The 20,201-nt window shown below is 50.9% G+C and overlaps 1 protein-coding gene across 1 annotated transcript in view; it reads left to right on the plus strand.

Annotated features, from left to right (window-relative positions):
* Positions 1 to 20,201, plus strand: part of ATP2C2 (ATPase secretory pathway Ca2+ transporting 2) — a 73,230-nt gene that overhangs the window by 38,541 nt on the left and 14,488 nt on the right. The window contains exons 7-14 of the mRNA XM_059999623.2: positions 2,956 to 3,064; positions 7,667 to 7,816; positions 7,903 to 7,971; positions 8,304 to 8,379; positions 12,534 to 12,600; positions 18,776 to 18,900; positions 19,046 to 19,143; positions 19,750 to 19,851. Of these exons, the coding sequence (XP_059855606.1) occupies positions 2,956 to 3,064; positions 7,667 to 7,816; positions 7,903 to 7,971; positions 8,304 to 8,379; positions 12,534 to 12,600; positions 18,776 to 18,900; positions 19,046 to 19,143; positions 19,750 to 19,851 (796 nt within the window). The remainder of the gene's footprint in view (positions 1 to 2,955; positions 3,065 to 7,666; positions 7,817 to 7,902; positions 7,972 to 8,303; positions 8,380 to 12,533; positions 12,601 to 18,775; positions 18,901 to 19,045; positions 19,144 to 19,749; positions 19,852 to 20,201) is intronic.

Raw genomic sequence — 20,201 nt, forward strand, 5'->3', positions numbered from 1 at the left:
TTAATTTATTTATTTATTTTTGGCTGTGTTGGGTCTTCGTTGCTGCACGCGGGCTTTCTCTAGCTGCGGCGAGCGGGGGCTGCTCTTCATTGCGGTGCGCAGGCGTCTCACTGCGGTGGCTTCTCTTGTTGCAGAGAACGGGCTCTAGGCGCGCGGGCTCAGTAGTTGTGGTGCGTGGGCTCAGTAGTTGTGGCTTGTGGGCTCTAGAGAGCAGTCTCAGTAGTTGTGGCGCACAGGCTTAGTTGCTCCACGGCATGTGGGATCTTCCCAGCAGGGCTCGAACCCGTGTCCCCTGCATCGGCAGGCAGGTTCTTAACCACTGCGCCACCAGGGAAGCCCCGGGAGAATGTTTTAGGCTTGATTTTTTTTGTCCGTTTAATTTTTTAGTGTATCAGTAATGCCTATGTTATTTTCCCTGTAAAAATGAAACTCTTTTGGAAAAGGCCCAGGTCTTCTCCCTTACCACTGCTAGCGTCAGTTGAGGTTGTTTTAAAGTCACGTGTCTTTCCCAAATAGACATTGTTGCTCAAAAGAAAGTAACTGAAAGTATCTCGTGATCTGAGGTACTTTGGAAGGATTTAAACATACAGTAACTCTCTATTACCTGAAGGATAATTTGGGGGAAAGAACCTTAACGTGTATTTGGCAAAATGGAGCATAGGGCTGGGGGATAGAAAAATCTAGTGAGACAGAGTTCCACCTCTCATGGAAACAGCGAGCAAAGAGTATGTGTGTGATGTGTGTGCGCGCACGTGTGTGTGTGTGTGTGTGTGTGAGAACAGGCAGAGAATAATGAGTAACAAAATAGAGACCAGAAGAGCACGATGTGAAAGCATGAGAGAGGATGAGTCAATTCTAGAAGGTTCATCGGGGGGCAGTAAAAACGTCTGGGCCTAATGATTGGATGAACAAGGCTGTCAGAAATCCAGACATGTGATGTGTGACGTAATCCTATAAGCGGACGGAAGTATCTATGATTTAAACAGCTTGATGAGCTGATCTTAAGTTTAAATATCAAGTCTTGGCCTTTTGGATGAATAGTGTGCATTATTGATGTCCCTGGAAGTCACTTCTGAAAGATATTTTTATTTTCAAGAGCAGCGGAGGCGGACAGGCTGGTAGTGTTGAAAGAGCACTGAAGGGACACAGCCTCACTCCCCGAGTCCCTGAGACCCGTGGCACAAATCGGGAACAGCATCTGCCCTGCAGACACTTCCTATGTTACCTCCATCCTTTATGCATTCACTAAATACTTACTACGCACCTACTGTGTGCAGGGAGGTATTGTCCCAAGCGAAGCGATGGGAAGGCCCTGGCCTTCGGGGCGCTCACGTTTCTAACAGGGGAGCCAGATGATGAAGTGAAGGATGAGATGATTTTGGAATGTGGCAGGTGCATTAAAGCCAAAAAGATCCCCTGAAACCCAAAGCCGCACAAAAATTAGAAGGAAGAGAACCTCACGGAGATGCGGTAGTGACGAGGGGAGGTGTGGGAACTACCTTAAATAACTGGCTGGCAGCCCACCCTGATCTGACATTTAAGGAGGAGCTGACCTTTAGGTTGAGGACTGAGAAACAGCAGGAGCCAGCCATGGGAAGAGCTGAGGGAAGAGCAGATGTATATCTGATAGGCACTCTTGGATACAAAACCCAGAAAATTCAGCTGTGCAAACCACAAGGAAATTGTGTTGTCTTATGGTAAGGGATCTGAGTGGGGGGTGGATGCTGGGGTTAGTTAATTCAAGATGGTACCAAGGACCTGGTGCCTTTTATCCTCAGCTTGTTAGCTTTGTTCTTGGGCCAACTTCCCTCATGATCCCAAAATGGCTGCCACAGCTCCGGGCATCACAGCCAAGTATAAAAAGGTCCAACAGAAGAAGAGGCCATCTCTGTGTGTGTGTGTGTGTGTGTGTGTGTACGTGTACAGAGTGAAAAAAACTTTCTCTCAAGCCCCCAGGAAATATCCACTCCTGTCTCTTAGGCCAGTATTGTAGATCATGCCTGTCCCTATGCCGGTCATGGCAGGTGCTGGGATCACCCTGATGGTCTCAGCCACTCAGGACCCACCCGCTAGAGCACTGCGCAGTGGGGAGAAGGGCGGTACCTGAATAAGATTGAATTCTGTTAACAGGGAAGAGGGGAATGTCTGCTCCAGCATTCCAGGTCAGCAAAGACCTTGAGACTAGAAGCAGTTGGGTGCATTCGGGGGCGGGGTGACAGGAGGCAGGGCCTCTGGATTTGACTCCAAGGTCACTGGAGACGGTTGGAGTAGGAGGAAGTTGTGATCTGATTTTGTGCGTTAAGAGCTCTCTGGTTGCCACGTACAGGATGACTTGAAGGAGGTCGGAGGTGGGGTGGGCACAGGTCCATCTGGGAGGCTCCTGCCATGTCGGGCAAGGGGCAGTGTGTGGTGGGATTCCAGTGGGAGCCCATGCACAGAAGCACATCCGTGTCTAACGTTAGACGGCAGATGGCCGTGAGGAACAGTCCAGGCCCTGTGGGAGGGGGTGTCCCCAGCTTCTCGAGCACTTAAGATGCTCCTCCCAGCTTTGGCAAGCCTCTGCCATCCCTGAGGTCCCGAGCCGGGCTCTGCACACCAGAGTGCTGTGTCCTCTGAGGACAGAAGTGCCGCTAGCTGCCAGCTTCATTAAGGAATCGCTTCCCTAGACCAGCAGAAGCGTCTGGAGGCCGTGTGGCCCAGCCTTGTTTCCAGGCAGAGTGAACAGTAGTCACCCCACTTTTCAAATGAGGCTCAGGGTCTCCTAGAAGCCATACACTTTCCCAAAAGTCTTTTAGGATAGGTGAATTTAAAAAATAATAAAACCGTAAAGGCACAAGGGTTTGTCCATAAGGGAAAGAGAAAGTGTGTTTCTGCAATCTTTGCTCAAGGTTGTCAAAGTGCCTAAAAATGAGATGTCAACATGGGTGCTTTTGCTTTTTCCCATTTCAAACACAGCATAAGAGAAGGAAAACTCCATCACCTTCTTGCTCGAGACCTGGTGCCTGGAGACATCGTGTCTCTCTCTATCGGAGACCGGATCCCTGCAGACATCCGTCTCACAGAGGTGAGGGGTCCCAGACCCTGGGTCCAGGGGCCATGCAGACACTTAGCTTCTCAGAGGCAGGCGTTCTCTCTGTCTCGTGCACTGCACAGACACAGGCATGTGTGCACACAAACAGGAAGTTAGCAAGCGAGCTCATTTTAAGCATAAACCTCCTCCAATGGCACTTCACAAATTATTTCTTCTCATTTAAGTATAAGCCTAACCAACTGTGGTTATGTGATTTTTCTAGTTTACAGGAAACTGCAGTGGCAATTAAACCAGGGTGGGGCTGAGGAATGAGGGAAAAGTTGCTTCTAGAAACGGCCACACTGATGTCGGAGAGAAACGCTATCTGACTGCTTAATCACGAGGATGGGAACAACCGGTACAGCCATAAATAGTAGCGCAAGATTTTACAAGAGCGCAGTTGGGGACATCGGGTGTGGGGCAAGCTCTGTCCCCAACCTTTGTGGGTCTCAGGGTGTCACAGCTTCACAGAACATTTCCTGAGGCTCTCCGAGATACATTTGATTCTGGAGAAAAGCTTAAATCAAGTTCAGAGGGATCCGTCGATGGGAGTAATCTATTTTATGATCCCTGGAATACTTAAGAATATCAGCCTGATTTATTTATTTAGGGAGGACATGTTCTCAGGATGCACAGCAGGCTGTTTGCAGGGTGGCCTGGAGTCGGGGGATGGAGAGAGGCAAAGAGGCTGGGAGCTAACCCCCGGGAGCTGTGTTGACAGCATCCTGAGACAGTCTTCGACGTAGAGGCAGAGGCCAGAGGGCACCCAGGCTTTCAAGCCCTTCTGCCCCTGGCTTTCAGATCTCCAGGCGGGGCAGGTGGGTCCCATTAGAGGAACCATCGTCCAGTGGCCAAGCCCCACGTGCGGGAAGGCTGGGGAAGCCAATGTGACGTTGTCCATGCCTCCCCTAGGGGTGGGCTCTGCCCCACAGTGTGAGGGAGTCCCCAGGTACAGGGTGGGGAGTCCACATGCCGGTAGGGAGGATACACATATACTACAGGCTCTCCAGAGAGGCAGTGTTGCCGAGTGGTTAGTGCCCTGGGACTGGGCATTAGCCGGATCCTGTCATTCATAAGCTGTGTGACCTGGAGCGAGTTGCTTACCTTCTCTTTGCCTCGGTTTCCTCATCTATCCAAGCGGTTAATGTTTATTCCTGCCTTGTGGGGTTCTCCTGAAGCTGAAACGCTAAGACCTGCTGCCTGCTCGTGCAGCACCTGATGGGGGAACAGAGTCACAAATATCTGCAATTGATTTTACTGTTGATCAGTGCCAGGCTCTACAACAGTTCTTTGAAACAATTTTTTAAACCCCAAATGACTCCTTTCCTACTTCAGCTGGTTTTCTTCCTGCCCCGCTTCTGTCAAATGAAATTGTGCCTGGTCATTGCCACCACGAGGACTTTTTTCAAGGCTGCCAGCCGCCAACACTCTACAGGTTTCCTTTTTTGTCCTTTTGCAACTCCAGTGAACAATCAATAGCTTTGTTTACTCACAGTGGAATATTCTTCTCCACTATTAAGCTCTTAATTAGTTCCAATTAACCACATTAAGCTATTAATTGGTTCCCTTGCATCTTTCAGCCTCCAGAGGCCGCCCGCATTCCTGGGCTTGTGGCCTCAAATTGCTCCAACCGCTGCTTCTGTCTTTGTACTTCCTTCTCTGATCCTCCTCTTAAAAGGACGCTTGTGATGACATTTAGGCCCCATCAGGATCATCCAGGGTAATCTCCGCATCGCAAGGTCCTTAATTCAGTCACATCTGCAAAGGCTGTTTTGCCATTAAGGTAACACTTTCACGTGTTCCAAGGATTAGGACTTGGGTGTCTTTGGGGGATCGGATGGTCGGGGGCTATTACTCAGCCCAGCACACTCAAAGCCCTCCTCTAAGCCTCTCTTTCCTCCCTCCCTGCCTCAGGGCACCCCTCCCCATATCCTCATCACTCATTCAGTTAACAAATATTTCTTGAGCACCTACTATGTGCCAGGAACTGTGCTGCGTGCTGAGGAGGCAGTGGAGAAAACAGACGAGATCTCTGTGCTCATGGATTTATTGCCCAGAGTAACACACAAACCACATCTACTCATGACAGGTAACGATTGCTGCAGGGGCTTGAGGGAAAAGCCCCGGGAACTCTGGGTTTCCCAAACAGGACAGACTTGCCTGGCCCAACGCAGTCACAGAGGGCTTCCCGGAGGCAGTGGCTTTTGAGCCGTCCTGGAATGGACGTGAATCAGCTGTTCTAGGCAGAGGAGGCCCAAGCTGTATGCCCAGCCCTGACTTAGAAGCCAGGCGCATTGATGCTTTCAACTGCCTGCAGTGTGTCTTCACTCAGGAGGGCCGTTTCTGCCGCCAGAACCCACTTTCCACCAGCATGACTTACAGCCTTTCTCATTCCTGAGGTCTCAACTCACTGTCCCCTTCTCACTGGCCTCCCCTGACCCGTCTCCTGAGGCATCACCCCACCCCCCCACCCTGGGTATCTGCTGCTCTTTCCAGTGTCTGTTTGCTTTCATGTTTATTGCCAGTCCCTCCACAAAGGCAGGGAGTTTGTCTGTCTCGGCCCTGCTGGATTCCCAGGGCCCAGAAGAATGCCTGGCCCCTCGTAGGAGACAGATGGACAGATGGACAGATTGCCCACCTGCATTCCAGTACATCCAAACCCACACCCACCTCCGCACCTGCGTCCCCTTCCCTTCCCAGCCCCGCGCCCCATTCTTCCTGCTTCTCTGGCCATCTGCCTTCAGAGAGGCACCTTTGTCTCATCTCTCTCTTCCTTTCCTCTTTTTAAGAAAAACAGACTTTATTTTTTAGAGCCATTTTAGATTTACAGAAAAATTGAGAAGATAGTTGAGAGGATTCCCATAGATCCCACACCCTTTCCTGCAATGTCAGCATCATAAATTAGTAGGGTACCTTTGTTCCAATTAATGAACCACTCGAGGCACATTATTATTAACTAAGTCCATACTTTTACCAGATTGCCTTAGTTCTTCCCTAATGCCCTGTTGTTGTTGTTGTTCCAGGGTCCCACGTTACATTTAATCATGTCTCTTTAGGCTCCTCTGGGCTGTGACAGTTGCTCAGACTCGCCTTGTTTGTCATGACCTTGACAGTTGTGAGGAGGGCTGGTCAGGTATTTTGTAGAATGTGCCGCAATCGGGACTTGTCTGATTAGACTTTTTTTTTTTTTTTTTTTTTTTTTTGCGGTACGCGGGCCTCTCACTGTTGTGGCCTCTCCCGTTGCGGAGCACAGGCTCCGGACGCGCAGGCTCAGCGGCCATGGCTCACGGGCCCAGCCGCTCCGCGGCATGTGGGATCTTCCCGGACAGGGGCACGAACCCGCATCCCCTGCATCGGCAGGCGGACTCTCAACCACTGCGCCACCAGGGAAGCCCTCTTTTTTGCTTAAATGAGAAGGTCCTTAGGGGCAGAGCCCACCCTGATGCCTTGCATGTCCTCGGTGGTACCTCGCACAGTTCTGGCCACAGGAGACTCACCTCTTGAATGATACGTACTGGGCCTGTGGTCAGTTTTGCAAGGTGGTTAAGAGTGCAGTTTCTGGAGCCATCGCCTTGGTTCAGACCTCTGCTCTGCCACTAACTAGCTGTGTAGACTTGAGCACATTTCTTAATCAGTCCATGCCTCAGTTACCCCAAATGTAGAAAGGAGAAAATAATAGCATCTTTCATGGAGTCTGTGAGGATTGAGAGATTAGCCTTGTGTGGGACTCCCCTCGTGGCACAGTGATTAAGAATCCACCTGCCAATGCAGGCGACACGGGTTTGAGCCCTGGTCCAGGAAGATCCCACATGCCGCAGAGTGGCTGGGCCGTGCGCCACAGCTACTGAGCTTGTGAGCCACAACGACTGAGCCCACGTGCCGCAACTACGGAAGCCCGCGCGCCTAGAGCCCGTGCTCCACAACAAGAGAAGCCACCGCAATGAGAAGCCCGCGCACCGCAACAAAGAGTAGCCCCCGCTCGCTGCAACTAGAGAAAGCCTGCGCGCAGCAACAAAGACCCAATGCAGCCAAAGATAAAAAATAAATTAAAAAAAAAAAGAGATAAGCCTTGTGAAGTGTTCCGCGCCTGGCCTGGCGCATGGTAGGTGTTCTGGAAGTGTCACCCTGGAAACGTCTGGGTGTGTGTGCGTATCTGTGCCCGAGTATGTGTTTTGGGTGTTGACATGACCTTAGGCTGTCACTGCATAACACGGCTCAGTGCTACTCAGACTACACAGATTGTACGGGACCTTCCAAGGCAGGTGGGGTGTGGAGTGTTAGGGGAAAGACAGGATGCTCTGAGAGGGCTGTTCTAATTTAACCATTGCCTAAGTTTTTAACAATATTAAAATTTAAAATAATGTTAAAATAGGATATGAGACCTTTCTGCTTTCTGAAAGGGGCCGTACATTCAAAGCTTTTCTGTTTCCTGGAGGCATCCGAGGCTGCGTTCTGATCCTCGCTTCCTGCTTTCAGCACGTTCCTGTTTGCTGTCTGCTGGCGATGACACTAAGATGCTAGACACCGTTCTGGGCTTTGAACACCAGCTCACAGGTGGGAGGGTGGGTGCCACGCCTTCTCGCTTTGCCCCCCCAGGTCACAGACCTCCTGGTGGACGAGTCCAGTTTCACGGGAGAAGCCGAGCCGAGCAGCAAGACGGACACCCCGCTGACGGGCGGGGGCGACCTCACCACCCTGAGCAACATCGTCTTCATGGGGACCCTGGTGCAGTACGGGAAGGGACAGGTAAGCCCCGGGTGCCTGGGGGCCCCGGCCTCCGTCATCTGCAGGCTTTAAGCCTCAGAACTCAAGCTCCTCTCTCCTGTACGCAGGGCGTCGTGATCGGAACAGGAGAAAGATCCCAGTTCGGAGAAGTGTTTAAGATGATGCAGGCTGAAGAGGTGAGGGCAGTGGGGCTCTGGGTTTGTGGAAGCTGGGGTTTGAGATGATTCTCAGCTGGTGACACCAGCCCGGCCTGCTCCTTAGGACTAAGGATGATATGATTAACGTGAGTACCCTTTTTCAAATTTTTTTCTTTTAAAACATGTATTCGGATTTTTGTCAAGATAACTTACGGTGACATGCGCAGATCTGAAACGTAGCAGTCAATGAATTTTTATATATGTGTCCTTGTGTAATCGTCACTCAGCTTAAGACATTAAAAAATCCAGGCAGAAACTGGGGGACGCTGCTGGGATCTCATCTAACAAACCCATTGTTCTCATCCTTTCAGACGCCTAAAACTCCTCTACAAAAAAGCATGGACAAACTGGGGAAGCAATTGACACTTTTCTCATTCGGCATAATTGGTGGGTGAAGCAATTTCTGCACGGGGTCCCAGAGGGGATGGGGTGTGTGGAGGGAGCCGTCCGGAGCACCCACAGCTGTTTCTCAAATGCCCTGCTACTCACCTGGGTGAGAATTGGGGTTTGGGATCAGAGGTTCTTGGACAGTAACAAGAGGTTTCTCTATCAGAACAAGCTAATGGCTGTAACAAGCAGCCCCCACATTTTAATGGCCTAACATGGTCAAAATCTATTTCTTGCCCACACCACAGTCCATGGGCATGTTCCTGGTGAAATGGCTTTCCTGGATAGCTCACCTCCAAACACTGACTCGGGATCCCAGGCCCTACCGTATTGTTGCTCTGCCTTCCTGCAGGTCCTGGGAGGTGGGCCATAATTCTATGTAGCCAGCAGGTAGGGAAAGAGAGAATATGGAGGCTTGTGGGGGAAATTTTTTAAGGCAGGGACCAGGAAGTGATGTCATCAATTTTGCCTATTCTCGATTGGCTGGAATGAAGTCACATGGCCTACCTAACTGCAGAGGAGACTGGGAAATGTAGTCTGGTGGTGCACCCAGCCATGTTTCTATTCTACTAAGCAGGTTGTGCCTGGGCTTGTGCGTCCTGGCCTTTGGCAACACACCAAACAGCATCCGCAGATGCTGCAGAGCTAAATTCAGGTCTTACTCCTGAAGATCCCCATGGGGCTGCCCTGGTCCCTTCACCTGCTCCTTCCTGCTGTCTCCAGCTGTGGTTTTGACTCTGTGTCCTTCGTTCCCAGCTTTCAGGAGCAACCAGTGCCTGGGCCACTGTAGATTCTCAATAAATGTTGGTTGAATGAATGAGTGAATAAAGAAACAAACCAACCAACCACTGCTCATAGCATGAGCAGTGATGGGAGGAAGTACTAGAGAATCTGGCTAAACTGCAGAGCCAGTAATGTTCTTGGGAGAAACATCTGTCCCTCCTAGCAGCAGTTTTGTTGTGCTTCTGGGCATCTAGATGCAATTCATTCATTTAGTGAGTATCTTATGACATGCTAGACCCTATGATAGGTTCTGGAGCCACCAAGATGAGTCAGACACAGCTTGTGCCCTTTGAAGGACCCCAGGGAAATAGGAGAGAGACGCCTGAACAAATATGAAATGTGAAGGCAGCAGTTAAGTTTGCATGGGAGAGTTGGGAAGGCTCCCAGGATGAGGTGACATTAAGTTGGGTCTTGCAGGATGGGTAGGAGTTTGCCAAGTGAAAAAAAAAAAAAAAAAAGAAGAGATTGGGAATTCCAGACAGAGGAAGGGGTAGATTCAAAGGCATGGAAGGTATCTCCCACTCCTTCACAACTTGTAAGAGGTGGTAAATTTAGCAGAGTGTTAAGAGGATATGGTCTGAAGTCAAAGCTCTCAATTCTGTCATGCTGGGGACAGACCTGCCCACCCTTTCCTCCCTGGCCACCCCATCCCAACCTTCTAGTATCCAGTTTCCAAATGTCAACTTTGGATTTAGTGCTCAGACTTTGCTCAGTCAGTAGTTTTACTGTTTTCATGTAGCTCTATGTCCTCTTCCCTCCTCTCCACCCTAGTTTGTCCTGGAGCAGTTATGGAAAATGGGTTTCATCTTAACCTGCTAAGTCTGATCCCAGCTAAGGGGGCTCTGTGCTTGTGAGAGGATTTGGAGTCCATGCTCGGGCTTGGTGGCAGAGAACTGTGATGGATTAGTGATGTCTGTCATGGACGCAGGAGGGGAAAGTGGCTCTGCATCGCCGTTCACCTGCCATCCTCGGGGTTACATTGATCAGGCTTTTGGGCTAGACTGGATGCCCACGTGGCCCCAGCTGGCCAGAGGACCCTTTTACAGTCTGGAGCAGGGGATGGAAACTATGACTCCCAGGCCAAATCGGGTTTGCCACCTGTTTTTGTGTGGCTCACAAGCCAAGAATTTTTTTTACATTTTTAAATGACTGAAAAAAATAGAAGAAGAATATGTTATGACATTAAAGTTATATGAGATTCAAATTTCAGTGTTCACACATCTGTTTTATGGGCACACGGCCACACCCATTCACGTATTATCTATAGCTGCTTGCACACTGCAGTGGCCAAGCGGAATTGTAACAGACCATATGGCCCATAGAACCGATGCTGTTTACTATCTGATCTGTTATATGAAGACCTTTCCACCACCTGCTCTAGACATTGGGGTTGCCAGAAGGAGACTGGGCCGTAATAATGGCCCCAAGAGCAAATACCAAGTAGATGTGCTTCAAGGCACATTGTCAAATAGATGCTCTTAGCAGGCCTTTCCACAAGATGAAATTTGTTTTAAAAAAAAAAAAATCCAAGTCAGAGGTCCTGCACGGTCATTGCCTCGTATAAGCCATTATTCCTCAAGTTAAATGAGAAAGTAAATTAGCATGTGCATGGCCAGGCCCATGATACCATTCAGACGTGTTTTCTTTTTAATAAATATTTGAAGAATTGCTCGGCAGAGTGGGAATTTTGAACCCTCAGAGGGTCCAAGGAGGAGATTCAGGGGAACAGCGAGCTCCAGCGGAAAGCGGTGTTTGCCCCTTTCCATGGTATCAGTAGTCACAGCCGCCCATTTCAAGCTACCAGTGCAAAGTTACTGAACGTGGATTTGGGAAGAAATGAGCACAGTCAGCTCTTGTGAGCCCCTGGGGAACAAGCTCAGCCTCCTACTGCAGGGAGGCCCCCAGGGTAGGGGCGGGTCCTGGTGGGTGCGACCTGCACCTATTTTTAATAGAGTTCCCTCCCACCCAGTCTTTTGCAACTGGGTTCATTTGGATTGCAGCTAAGATTTTATTTGACTACTGAAGCCTGTTGCTAATCATAGTATGAAAATACGGACTTCCCTGGTGGTGCAGCGGTTAAGAATCCGCTTGCCAATGCAGGGGACACGGGTTGAAGCCCTGGTCCGGGAAGATCCCACATGCCGCGGAGCAACAAAGCCTGTGCGCCACAACTACTGAGCCTGTGCTCTAGAGCCCCCGAGCCACAGCTACTGAAGCCCGCGCGCCTTGAGCCCGTGTTCCGCAACAAGAGAAGCCACCGCGATGTAAGCCACCGCACCACAATGAAGACCCAACGCAGCCAAAAATAAATTAATTAATTAGAAAGATACATAGTATGAAAATAGCCCCTAATAAATCAGCTCTTCTGACCCCCGTACTCCAACACACATGCACACACGCACACCGCTACTACCCAGCAGAAAGCTTGCGCTGACTCCCCTTTCCCTGCAAAACAAAGCTAGTGCTTTTCAGCAAATCTCCCAGGACGTGTCAACAGGCGACTCCTCTCACCTCACACATTTTTCCCTTCACCTGTCCGGTAACCGTGGCCCCAGCAGTTCACGACTGGGTGCTACTGGGGGCCAGGAGCCGTGCTAAGCACTCCAAGTGCATTGTCACATCTTACATCCTGAAACAAGTCCTTGAGGAAGACACGGTCATTGTACCCACTTTGCAGGTGAGGAAACTGAGGCCACGCCTGGCGGCCCCTGAACTTTTCCCCATTGTCAGAACGTCTCAGCACTTTCACGGGTCCCAGCAACTCATGCCACTCCTGTGCCTGGAGGGTCCGTCTCTGACTGACTGTGTGTCCCATGCATAGCACAGTGCCTGGCGTTTAGAAGACGTTGGGTCAACGATTGACGAAGGAGAAAAATGGAAAAAGGAATGTATTTAATCATGAACACGCAGGATAACGTCAGTCAAGAGACAGCGGCCAATCTGTGCGTCACAGGAGCACAGCAGACACCTTGGGGCAAGTCCTGGGGGCGTGCAGCCCATGGGAACTTGTGGAATAATACAGAAATGTTGACAACAGCCCCAAATAAACTGGTTGGCTGTTTCTTTTACTTGAGCTGGCTTGATCTTCTCCTGAAAAAGTAAAGCCATCCTCTTTCTCGTAGGCAGGGGAGTTGTTTCTTAAAAAGAAAAAGGGGAGAGGTGGCACGTGTTTGAGGTTATTCATAACCGTCCTGTGTCTATATTACTGGAAACTCTTTAAGGAAATGAGTTTGGAATGCCTTCGTCCTTTGGAGGACATACTCGTGCGTGTGCGTGTGCGCGTGTGTGTGTGCGCGCGTGTGTGTGTGTGTGCAGGTGTGTGCGCGTGTGTGTGTGTACATACATACGTGTATGTTTTTATCTTCTCCCAGGCCTGATCATGTTCACGGGCTGGCTGCAAGGGAAGCATCTCCTCAGCATGTTCACCATCGGGGTCAGGTAAGGGCGCTGGGCCATCCCCCCCTCGTCTGTGTACAAGAGAAGGTGGGGAGATTGGGGGGAAGATGCAGCCCTTCCCCCTAAGCCACAGTCTCCCCGTAGCACACTGTCTGGCAGGTGGGTGCCCAGCGAATGTCTGCAAAAGGAAGGAAAGCTGACGATTCGGAGTCCCTGTCACTGTCCCCCTGGCCCGTGGGTCTGGGTCTTCCTGGCTGAGCGCAGACTCCAGAGCCAGCCAACCCACGTTTAGATTCTGCCTTTGCCACTTGCTAGCCATGCGACCCCGGCCCAGCGTCTTCATTTACTGGTCCTTCTTTTCCTCCTCTGTAAACGGGTGTGATGTCAGCCCTCCGAGGGGCGCGGTGAGGATGCCCCGGGTGCCCTGCGCAGGTGCCTGCGGCCACGCGGAACGCGCAGGGGCTGCGTGTTCTCATTACGCACTTGGAACTCGGCCCTTGATTTAAGGAGGCAGCTGCAGGAGAGGACAGAGACCGTGTAGCTGAGGCCGCACGGCTGACTGCAGGGCTGGGGATCGGGGCCCTGACTTTAAGCCCCGGGAACCTGCCCTTCCACGACCTGGTGGTGCTCATAACTGACCGCCCCACCCTGGGTCCCAGTGGAGAAGCAGAGGCAGACAGAAGGCAGGCTCTGTGCAGGGGCGTGAAGTTGCCACAGCTTTTCCACGGCTGCTCGGGGACACGGGGTGCTGGGGATTGTCCCTAATGGGGCATGTCCCAGCGGAAGGGCAGCCGGTAATCCGGGACGTGGAGGACCCACGTCAGGCCCCTCATGGTTTCCTCAGGGTGACGCCCCCTTGTGTTGTTGTCTGTAAGATGGTCAGGTGTTACGTGGAAGATTAATGTCGGTGAGCGAAAATACATACTTAGTACCTCAAACCCACAATGTAAACAAACTTCGGTGCCCGTCAAGTAGTGAACAGATAAACAGCATACAGGGGAATACTATTCAGCCACGAGAAGGAGGGAAGCCAGTGGGGGAAGGGTAAGCTGTCAGGAAGTGAGAGAGTGGCACGGACACATATACACCACCAAATGTAAAATAGCTAGCTAGTGGGAAACAGGTGCATAGCACAGGGAGATCAGCTCGGTGCTTTGTGACCACCTAGAGGGGTGGGATGGGGGGGTGGGAGGGAGACGCAAGAGGGAGGGGATATGGGGACATATGTATACGTACAGCTGACTCACTTTGTTGTACAGCAGAAACTAACACAACATTGTAAAGCAATTATATTCCAATAAAGATATTAGGAAAAAAGAGTGAAGCACTGACACGTGCTACGGTGTGGATGCCATAGAAACATGAGGCTAGGAGAAGGAGACCAGACAGAAATGGCCACATGCCATGTGACTTTGTCTCTATGAAATGCCCCAAACACGCAAATCCATACAGACGGAACGTAGATTCGTGACTGCCAGGGACTGGGGTCGGGGAACGAGGAGGGACCCCAACAGTGATGGGGTTTCTTCTGGGGGTGATGAAAAGGCTCTAAAGTGGTTGTAGTGATAGTTATACAACTCTGAATATAAAACCACTGAATTAGATGCTTTGAAAGGGCGAATCTTACGGTACGTGAATGACATCTCAATAAAGAAAACATAAAGCAGGTAATTAGGAAAGCTGTTATTACAAGGATCCTTGGATCCTTTCTAATTTATATATAAAAAGTGAACTGTTTGCAGACAGCCACGTTGTAACTGTCATTACAGTAAATTACAGTGACGCGCCTCACAATGGCTCGGGGCATCCCAGCGTAGGACGGAGGCTGCGGGGAGCTGCTTCCCACAGGGCCGGCCAACGTGGGCCAGAGAACCTTGCGTTAGGGGGTTGAGTGTACACGTCTCTGGTACAGAGTCAAGTCTGTCTGTGTAAAAATGAGTGGACACCATTACCTGGCAATTAGCAATAGAAGAAATTCAAATGCAGGTCTTGTAAAATTCCAAATGCCTCCCTTTTTAAAATTGAAGTATAGTTGATTTACAATGTTGTGTTAATTTCTGCTGTACAGCAAAGTGATTCAGTTGTACATATATATATACATTCTTTCAACTGCGTCATTGCCCTGTGTCAATGCCCTGTGTGCATTGAGAGGCAGGCCAGCAAAATCCACCTGCGGGCAGATGTGTACCTATTATTCCGTGACTATTTTGTGACTGAATGGAAACTGGAAAAGTCTGTGTCTGGTGTTAGAAGCTCTGCCGTTCCTTAACAAACAAAATCTCATTAATGCCAACTCCTGGGGGCATGAAAAAGGAAAAGGAAACGTTGGTTTAAAGACTATTATGCAGTTAGAATATTATGTGACAGAAACCATAAAAGCAAGATACAAATGGCAAACATTTGGAAAACGCTATCTCAGACTAATTCTGAGTATAAAAAGAAAAGATACCCTAACAGCAATTGTCTTTAGGTTTTCACTTTATATAAGCTATCAATAAATGGATTGATACCAGGGCTTGGGTCTTCCCCCCAAACTCTTTGGGACCGTGAAAATCAGGCCATTGTGCTGTACAGATGTTCCTGCTGGATTTCAGGCCTTTTCCCTGAAACACACCCGGATCATCATCGTCACATTTGGGTGGTGGCCACAGCAGACGGCTTGCAGAGCTCTAGATGCAGAGCCCAACGTGTTCTTTTGAGTGGACGAGGTCATGATCTCAAGTCGAGCGGGGGTTTCCTGACTTTAATATCCTGAGCTACGTGCCGTGAATGGTATAAAGGAAAATAGGACCCAGAGCTTTCATTGGCCGTTTATCCTTCCATGTCAGTGTCGGAGTGTTGACCAGCTAGGTGAGGCGGTTCTAGAATCTTCGAGAACGTGAAGGGGGCGCAGCCAGGGTCTGCTGATGCCGAGTGGAGGGGGGGGAAGGACTCGGGAGCAGCAGGTGACCTCGCTCATCGAGGCACAGCTCCGAGAGGCAGGCCGGTCTCCGTTTCACAGATGGAGTCACTGAGGGTTAGGCCGACACATCTGCCTGCAGTTACAGGATCAGGGAGTGGAGGAGACAGACTGCAGACCCCACGATTCTGATCCAAAGCCGGGGTCCGGCTCAGTGCCCCTGGCCACCTCCCGGGCAGGGCGGGGACTCTCCCTACCCTCCCCGGCCATGGCGCTTGGTTTGCTTATTTGCCCCACACATGTTTCTTGAGCACCTGTTCACTATGTACTTGCATCGTCCAGTGCTGATGGAGCTGGACCACGGAGTCTGCAGGCTGGTGGGGAAAGTAAACGTGAACAATTTAAGTGAACGTTAGCAAAATAATCACAACTTATGATCAAAGCTACAAAGGAAACGATGGTTGAGAGAGATTAAAAGGGAGGCGGGAAGGGATGTGGCCGGAAAAGGGGGCCGGGAGAGGTTTCTCTGAGGAGGTGAAGCTGGAGAGATGCTGCTAAGGGTGGGCGGGGCGTTCAGGCAGGGGAATGGCAAGGGCAAAGGCGCGGAGGCGGAGTGAGCCTAGCGCATCTGTGGAAGCAGCGGGGAGGCTGTGGTCAGGCTGGGTGATAAGACCAGACGGTGGGGTAGATGACGGGGCTGATCACGCGGGAACTCATGGGCCCCTTTTTCTCTGAATTCTAATCACATCCTCAGAACCCTTCTCAACACGCTGTGCCAGGCCATCTCTACTATTCTTTTGGAGCAGAGAGATGAAAAGTGTTGGCCATTCTTGGAATGGTGATGGGAGGGGTGAACCCTGGCTCGCTCTGAGGAGGGAGGGGGGAAGAGGGAACAGGGCAGCGGGCAGCTGGCTGCGCTGTGGACAGTGGCGTTTGAGGTGAGGGCAGGGCCTCCTGCAAGAGGAGGCCGCCGTAGAGCAGGGGGTCTTGGACTTGACCGTAACTAACCTCACCATACAAGCGTCCCTGGGAGAGCTTGTCCCACACAGATTGCCGGCGCTCTGACTCAGTGGGTCTGGGGGGAGGGCCCAAGATTCTGCATTCCTAACATTCCTAACATGCTCCCCAGGGATGGGATGCTGCCGGTTCAGGAAGCATCACTCTGAGCAGTGAGGCCATGGCTACAATTACCCTAGTCGGGGCTCCAGCAAGAGGTGGCACTAGGGAAGAAGGTGGAGCCCCAGAAAGAAGGCTCAGGTGACTCGGTCTTCAGAGGTAGGGGGTGGTGGCAGAGGGTGGAGCCTCAGCCACGAGGGGCTCCCAGAAAAAGCAGAGCTCTCAGAGGCCATGATGCATGAGAACCTCCCCCAAATAAGGATGCGTTCCATCCCATCTTGTAAACCACAGAAAGTGCCATGAGGCAAAAAGACTGTTAAGTATTTCCAGGTAAATAAGAGAAAAGGCTCCTGTGTCCACCGCATCCCTACTTCCCCAAGGTCATTTCTGATTTCTTGTCTAACAGCCCCTTTCATCTCTCTCATCCCACTCGGTCCATGGGAAACTTGCAATTGAAAGAAAACTGACTGTGGTCGTTTCACTTGTGACTTTGAAAGGATGAGGTTCTTCAGTTTTTAGCAGAAGAAAATCACTCAACACCTCTCAGTCATAAGGTAGAAATGGCAGGATAGCTGGTGAGGAAGAGATTCTCCAAAATAAATAGCAAGAGAATCATTCTTTTAGAAACTTTATCCTACTTCCCTGTGCCTTGAGCGACATTCAAGATGACCCAAGGTCTACTTGCTTTTCCTGGTCTATTCTAATCTTTATTAGTTTGCCAATTACTTTTTTATTATTATGAAAACATCCAGGCACACACAATGCCCTTCTCATGCCATGTAGAAGGAAAGTGCCCGTGAGAACCCTTTGCAAATGTTTGCTTAGCTGGCCTTGTCAGCCTGTGCCATAAAAGCAAGGAAACCTTCTTGCCGTCACCGTAGAAACCGGGCACAGTCCCTTGACCAAATCCGTCACCTTGGTTTATATAACTTACCCCTGAATGCTCCATGGCCTCCAGGTGAAAGGCCGCCATTCATATACCGTATTTCTTTGATTCTAAGACACACATTCTTTTTCACCTTCTACCTTCTCTGAAGTCAGACTGCTTCTCACAAGTGAGGTGATAAGAAAGCATCCCGGCACCGTTAATGGGCAGTATGTTTTTAGAGGTGCGCAGGATAATGGTGCCCTTCCCAATCAGCAGCGCCTTAGATCTGATGAAATACGGTAGCCATGCGTGGCTTCGGTTCATCCTCGGCGGCGGGGCGGGGGCGGCGGCGGGGGCGGCGGCGGCGGCGGCGGCGGGGCTTTCTGATTATTAACCAACCTATGTAGAGCGCTCACTGTGTGCTAGGCCAGGGTGGGTCCAGGCTCTTGCACTTGCCATGTGTTCACTCATTCCTGTGTGTTCACTCAGCAAATATTTACTGACTACCTGCGGCACTGTGCTCTGCAAAGGGTGAACCACCCTGGGGCTTGGCATGGTAATGCTCACCCCACAGCTCTGCACAGTCTGCCCCGCACTCTCCAGCCTCCCCCATCGGCCTGAGGTCACTGGCAAGACACAAACCCTGCCCACAGGAAGGGGATCCTGTGCTCAGTCCCAATGCAGATTCCCAAGGGAGGAGCTCATTGGTTCAGCTGGAGTCACATGTTCTCCTCTAACCCAATCAACCTTGGCTGTGGGAGGGCGGGGCCCCGTGGTACAGAAAGAGTGGTGGGGGGTGCGGGGCGTCTTAAGCAAATGAGCAGACAGCACAATAGCCTGCTTAGGCAAAGGCCTCGCCGCGCCACTTCACCTCCCCCAACTTTCATTTCCTTGTCTGGTTTTCTCACAGCAAATGTCTAAACCATTAGACCAATTTAGAGTAAAATTCAAGGGACCCAGGGAGGACCCTCTAAACCTAATAATTCCGCTTCCCACTTAGTGCCTGATTCCGGAGATTGCTTTCATAGGGCCCAAGACTTTTGTCTCTAATAGATGACAAAAGCACTTAAATAGGCAAAACAAGGGACAGACTAATTCACACTAAAGTGTGGTTGTCTGGTAGGAAAGCAGGGTTTCGCAGGGGGAAAGCTCAGAGCAATGGATGCTGAAGGAGGAGGCAGGTGTGTCATGGGACTGGCAGCAGAGAACAGAACAGAGAAGGTGGGGGAACCACGGACAAGCTTCACCGGGTAAACATGCTGCCAACGCCAGGTGCGATGCACGTCATCGTTAAGTGCGTGCTCGAGGTGATCCGCCTGGCCTTTTCGATCCAGCCTGGCTGTGGCCGCCATTCCCGAGGGTCTGCCCATCGTCGTCACAGTGACGCTGGTCCTGGGAGTGCTGCGGATGGCCAGGAAGCGGGTCATTGTGAAGAAGCTGCCGATCGTGGAGACTTTAGGTGAGGGAACCCAGCTGGTTGGATTACGAATTGGACTGCGTGGGCATTTTAGTGCCGTGCTGATTCTACCTGGGTGTTTCCTAAGCCTGAGAGTTGGTGGTGACGACTTCTTGTTCCTATAAACTCTGGTGTCTTCTTGTGCCAGGTTGCTGCAATGTCATCTGTTCTGATAAGACGGGGACTCTGACTGCCAATGAAATGACTGTCACCCAACTTGTGACGTCGGACGGGCTCCACGCTGAGGTGAGCCTGTGTGAATTTATAAGGTTCAAGTCCAGGTTGTGCCCTGCCAGACCCCTTCCTTCCCAGAGAAAGCACACGGAGTCTTCCAGAGAACAGTAAGGAAGAAGCAAATATGGGTTATTGGACAATCTCCTTGCTACCAGTAGCAGCAAGGAACACGACTGGTGGAAGGCAGCCACCCTTTGGCTGGCAGAGGATGTCCACATTGGATGGATGTTCACATTGTCCGTGCTTCCTGTCACATCACAGCTACAGAGTAATCGCAGCAGAGATTACTGCCAAGGCTACGATATTTGCTATCGGCTCTGCAAGAAAGAGCTTGCCCGCCCCGGTTCTAGAACATAAGCACCCTTGTATGCTAATACTTGGTTTTCATAACCATAATTTTTACCGGCTGAAGAATGCCCTGTTGCATTTTACTGAAGCACGGCACTTGGTGAGGTGTCTGATGAATACGTAATCCTGCAGGGGACACTTCACGCTTGGAGACGTGTTCGTGGTGGGACCGTGTCCTTAGGGATGGATCCCCAGAAAGGGATAGGGGTCAACCGGGGAAGCGTCTTTTTGCCTCCTAGTGACACCCCGTTTTTTGCCTTTGCCCTGTAGGTCAGCGGAGTTGGCTACAACGGCCAAGGGACTGTCTGTCTTTTACCCTCAAAGGAAGTCATTAAGCAGTTTTCCAACATCTCAGTGGGGAAATTAGTGGAGGTAAGTGTCAAAAGCGCCACCGTGGAAGTAAACATGCATTTAAAACAGAGGTAATGGGGACTCTCTCCGGAAAGAGAGACAGCAGTTGGACCAGCTGGTTCTCGGTGATGACTGGGCCACAGCCCAGGGGTCAGGTTGTCACGGCGGCCCAGATACAGATGGAAATATGGGACGTAAGGGAAGAGCTGGGAGCCCCTTCCTCCCCCCTTGCTTGCTGGACAGGGAAGGGGCTCTGTGAATGTTGGGAAACAAGCACGGGATGAACGCTGCCTGTTGTGACCATCAGTACTTGTAACGTGAGCCATACCTGTCCTCGCAGGACACACGTCCCCTCCCCACAGGAAGTTTGA

The sequence above is a fragment of the Delphinus delphis genome, chromosome 20 (genome assembly GCF_949987515.2).
Source record: "Delphinus delphis chromosome 20, mDelDel1.2, whole genome shotgun sequence".
Classification (NCBI taxonomy): domain Eukaryota; kingdom Metazoa; phylum Chordata; class Mammalia; order Artiodactyla; family Delphinidae; genus Delphinus; species Delphinus delphis.